The sequence below is a fragment of the Aegilops tauschii genome, chromosome 5 (genome assembly GCF_002575655.3).
Source record: "Aegilops tauschii subsp. strangulata cultivar AL8/78 chromosome 5, Aet v6.0, whole genome shotgun sequence".
In the NCBI taxonomy this organism is placed as follows: domain Eukaryota; kingdom Viridiplantae; phylum Streptophyta; class Magnoliopsida; order Poales; family Poaceae; genus Aegilops; species Aegilops tauschii.
The window spans coordinates 92491316-92496675 of NC_053039.3; the positions used below are offsets into that span (position 1 = coordinate 92491316).

General features: G+C 51.8%; 1 protein-coding gene across 1 annotated transcript; it reads left to right on the forward strand.

The window, feature by feature from the left end:
• Positions 1–2681: 2681 nt before the first annotated feature.
• Positions 2682–4834, forward strand: LOC109763501 (cytochrome P450 81Q32). The gene is made up of 2 exons (XM_020322349.4): positions 2682–3861; positions 3963–4834. Exons 1-2 carry the CDS (start codon positions 2938–2940, stop codon positions 4578–4580), a joined length of 1542 nt encoding a protein of 513 aa, XP_020177938.1. The 5' UTR covers positions 2682–2937; the 3' UTR covers positions 4581–4834.
• Positions 4835–5360: the final 526 nt, after the last annotated feature.

The window sequence follows — 5360 nt, forward strand, 5'->3', positions numbered from 1 at the left end:
TCAGTGACGCGCAAAAGGCTAAAACCAGTTCGATATGACAAGTAATGCAGTAAGTTTATACTTTGCATTTCCGTGTATAAAAAAGGAACGAATGAAGCATTGCCCATGAAAGCGCTAGCAAAATTAACAATCAAATTTTACAAAAGCGGTAGCCCTACAACATCATGCAAGTTAAGAAATGGTCACGGTCATACAGAACTTGAGTTTCTAGCAGCAGAAAAATCTTTGGAGAGGCAACACACTAGTCGACTGACTTTTTCAGTGAAACGTAGGATGATGATCGTGTGGCGTCTGAACCTTCTTCCTCTCCTCCCACACTGTCAAACGTGCCGCCGACTGAACCATCGGCCACGCCACCGGCGGCCGGCGGCGCTCCCACGACCGCCTCGCCGCTCTGCCCTCCCCGAAACCGCCCCCTACTGTCAGTCTAGCCGCCGCCCCCGGCCATCCCTCTAGCCCCTCCCGTGATTGGATTTTTTTTTTCCGGCGAAGTGCGCCACCGCCCCCCACCCCTAAACCCTAAAATGGATACTAGGGTGATGACGGCGAGCTCCTTCCTTCTCTCCGGCGAGGTCCTCCCTTCTTCCATCTCCTTCCTCCATTTAAGAATCGACTAACCCCGAAGTCGAAAATCTGTTGACTGATACGTAGCTAAACTGAAAAATCTTTTGAATCAGAGATTGAGAAAAGCTCCGATGGTTAACATGAGTGCTTTGATTCAGCGATTAACGCTCTTTATTGACTAGTGATTTCTGGATGCAAACACATCAAGTATACCTAATGTACACAACCAATATGAAAAAGAAAATTCCACAAGGGACAAGGCGAGGCGAACAGCAACTGTTTGAACAACACGAACTTGATTGCCGATATAGGAATGCTTTCTATTTCTTTAACACAGTACAGACGCAAGCGCTCATACATATGCGCATATACTCACCCCTATGAACGCACACACACACCCTATTCCTATGAGCACCTCCGAGATACTGAGCCGGTATATCATCTTGAAATTTACGAAGTCACCGTAGGCGTCTCGTCATCGACAGGAACGTCTCCTTCCACTAAAAGCGCATCGCCGGAAATCCTGAAATAAATCCAGAAATAATGCGAGCACCAGGACTTGAACCCTGGTGGGCTGGGGATACCACTGCCCCTCTAATCATCCAACCACAGGTTGGTTCGCATAATGCTTTCTATTTGGATAACGATGGCAATGCACCCGGGGATGGGCGTTTTGGAGCTCCGCCTCCATGGAGGCCGAAATTTCACAGTTTCAAAAAAATCCAAAAAAAATCTACAAGCAAAAAAGGATGTGATTGTATGTGTGTAAAATTTCAGTATGAAATACCTTGAAATGTGACATGTGAAAAAAAAACCTCATGGACTTTGAGGGTGAATAGTGCATCTACTAAAAAGCCTAAGATTTTTTCTTGTGTAGCACTCATTTTAACGTATTTAGTTCTAAAAATTTACACACTTGTGCATTATGTCTCTAAGTATATGTGCATTTATTTTTCTGAAATTTGCAAATTTGAATTTTATCATTTCAAATTCAGCCTACATGGAGGCTGAGCTCCATTGAGCATTTTCGAATGATAGACCTCAATAAGGATCAAGTGGCTTCAGGAGCTCTAGTGAATTCCTAGCAAGTTATCCCAGATAAAAGAATCATTGACATTGGTTGGGCCATCCTTGCAAGTTGTAAAACTTCTGTTAGATGCTTACTCTTTGCCCTGTGGCTCTAGAGCTGCTGCCGGAGACGTTCTACAAAACATCAACTCCTACCACTGGTGTTGACAATGAGAACAGCGACGCTTTCAGCAAGGTAACGATACATGAACGGTGATGGAGGGTACATTGGGGTGGCGGTGGGGTTGGCCTTCGGATTCGCCCGAGGGCACAACCCGGGAGGATAGGTTTCACCGAGATTAATGTTTTTGTGATGTTTTTTTCTAATGAAATCTAACTGCGACCGGATGTTCCAGAAGGGATCGCACACGAGGAATTTACTCAAGTTCGGGCCCTCATGGTCGAGGTAATACTCTAATCGTTCTTTCATTGATTAATGGTGGGAAACGCCTCGTGTGAGGGGGTTACCAGTATGAGGTGATGATTGATACCGAGATAATAAAAATGTGTCAGTGGATCTTGAAATACCCCCTAGCCCCGCCTTATAAAGGGGGCCGAGGTCTAGGTTTTCCTAGCCTAGCCTCGACTTAGAGCCCCGATGGGTAAGGAGTCCTTTGTTTGCACGCCAAGATGAAGAGCTTTTGTCAGAGTAGAATCTGGTAGTTCCCTCGAAAGGGTATAGATCGAAGGGGAAACGGGAGACCGGATTTACCCTGATTCAGGGCCTCACAAAAGAACCTGATTTGGTGAGACGAATGGCAACTGTTTGTTCGGACTCGCAAGTTGATACCTTCCTTCGGTCATTTAGCACGAACTTCACTGCCATGGTTTTTTTTAACACCAATGCTGGTATAGGAATTGCTTTCTATTTGAGTAACGAAGACAATGCACGCAGGGATCTTGTTAGCCAAATGATAGACTTCTATAACGATCAAGTGGCTTCAGTTCCAGCAAGTTAGCCGAGATAAAAGAATCATTAACATTTGGTTGGGCCATCTTTCCACGTTGTAAAACTTCTGTTAGATGCTTACTCTTTACCATGTGCCTCTAGAGATGTTGCCGGAGACACACTGCAAAATATAACTCCTACCACCGATGTTGACAACACCTGACAACGAGAAGGTTACCTAACAACGACGCTTTCAACAAGGTAACGTTACATGAACGGTGATGGAGGGTACATTGGGGTGGCGGTGAGTTTTGCCTTCGGATTCGTCCGCAAGGGCTCCGGGAGATCCATCCACCTGCTACGTGTCGTAGCAAGAACCACGTGTTTGCAAGGGTCGGAGATTTCAGGCCGTGGCAATGCCGACGCCACCCATGGACTCAAACATGGAGGAAAGGGCCAGCGGCGGCCTTCTCCTGCTACTCCTCATCGCCGGTGTTGTCGCCGTCTTTGTTCGGCTGAGGCGACGGTGGGGGCACGGGAGCAGCAGAGCGCCGAGCCCTCCGTCGCTCCCGCTGCTCGGCCACCTCCACCTGCTCAAAAAGCCGCTGCACCGCTCGCTGGCCGCGCTCGCCGGGTCGGCGCCGCTCCTGTCGCTCCGGCTGGGCGCGCGCCGGGCGCTGGTCGTGTCAACACACGCCGCGGCCGAGGAGTGCTTCACGGCGCACGACGCCGCGCTGGCAGGGAGACCGCAGCTGCTCGTCGCGGAGCACCTGGGGTACGGGCGCACCACCATCTCGTGGGCCTCCGACGGCGCCCACTGGCGCGGCCTGCGCCGGTTCCTCGCCGTCGAGCTCTTCTCAACCTCCCGCCTCGCCGCGCTCGCCGCCGACCGCCGCGCCGAGGTCGCGTCCCTCGGCCAGAACCTGCTCCACGACACCAGCGCAAGCGCCAGTGGTGGGGTTATTACCCTCCGGAACAGTCTCTTCGAGCTGGTGCTCAACGTGATGCTGCACGCGCTCACCACGCGCCGGCACGCCGGCGACTTGCGCAGATTCCAGGAGATTGTGGAGGAGACATTCGTGGTGAGCGACACACCGAGCATCGGGGACTTCTTCCCGGCGCTGCGGTGGGTCGACCGTCTTCGCGGTGTCGAGGCGGCGCTTGCAAGCCTGCAGACAAGGCGTGACGCGTTCGTTGCTGGCCTCATCAATAACCGCCGGGAAATGCGCAGCGCCGGTGGCGGAGACGTGGAGAAGAAGGGCGTAATCGACGTGCTCTTGGAGCACCAAGAAACCGATCCTGGTTATTACACTGACACCGTCGTCAAAGGCATCGTCTTGGTGAGTAGGAGTAGCATATTTTGCAGACTGCATGCGTGACACCACCACCACCATGTGTGCCATTTTGTTGGTGATCTGTGACAAGATGGTTGCTCATTCAGGTAATGCTCACCGCCGGCACCGATACATCAGCGCTGACCACCGAGTGGGCGATGGCGCTGCTGCTGAAGCACCCTGGCGTGATGGCAAAGGTGAGGGCCGAGATAGACGCCAATGTCGGCATGAGCCGACTGGTTGAGGAGTCAGACATCACCAACCTACCTTACCTGCAATGCGTTGTCAAGGAGACCCTTCGACTCTGCCCTGTTGGCCCGGTCATCCCAGCACACGAGGCCATGGAGGACTGCACCGTGGGTGGCTTCCATGTGGAGCGTGGCACGATGATCCTTGTGAACGCATGGGCGATCCACCGGGACGCCAATGTCTGGGATGCACCGGAGGAGTTCAGGCCAGAGAGGTTCTTGGGCAGAGACGCGGTCACCATGCCCATGCTGCCGTTCGGGCTTGGCAGGAGGCGATGCCCCGGTGAGGGGCTGGCGATGCGCGTTGTAAGCTTGACACTCGCAGCACTCCTGCAGTGCTTTGAGTGGGATGTTGGTGAAGGTGATACCATTGACATGGCTGAAGGTGGTGGACTGACAATGCCAATGGCGACACCGTTGGCGGCTGTCTGCCGGCCTCGAGAGTTTGTCAAGAGTATGCTCTCTGCTTCCATTTGATCGACTTAAGACAGGTTTCTGAAGAAATAGAAGAAGCTGGATTAAACTTGTTTAGCAATCGTGCCAACTTCCAATGAATCTCGAGGTGAATACTTGCAGCAAGATTCCATCGATGATGCTGAACATCAGCGGCGGAGCTTGACGAAGATTGATAAGGGAGCTAATCTGAGTTTAGGGGGCGAAGAAGATAAGTTATGAAGTTATGCATGAACTTTTTTTTTGATAAAAAGGTAGACCTTACGTATTCCAAACCAGACCGAAGTCTGAGAATAGTTCAGTTACAAAGGGGGTAGCCCAAAACAACAGAACGCAAAAGAGTAACAGAGTAAAAAACACAAGGAAATCCACATCTCGTGTGAGACTATGCACTGATTTGTAAGTGCTCCATTTTAGCCCTAAGGAAGAGCTTGACGTTGTGATCCTTCGCCCGACAGCTCCAAAGGTTCAGCATTGCACAAATGCTATGGCAGGAGCCGACATGAGAGACAGATATTCCATCAAAGACTCTTGCATTCCTGACCTTCCAGACCTGGGCAGCACAAGCGGCGATGACAAAGATCCACCGGCGATCCTCAGCTAGTATTAGGGAAACGCTTTATATCAGTAGTATGATCCCACGCCTCGTGTCACACCTCTGTCCCTCCGCGCCGGGGGGGGGGGGGGGGGGGGGGGGGGTGAAGCTCCGCCGCTGCTGACGAGTGTAAAACGGCTAAACGATAGACTAGTGCCCTGGCCCCGTGTCGTCCCCTGGTGGGTGGGCGGACCTCGGTGGCCGGAGCG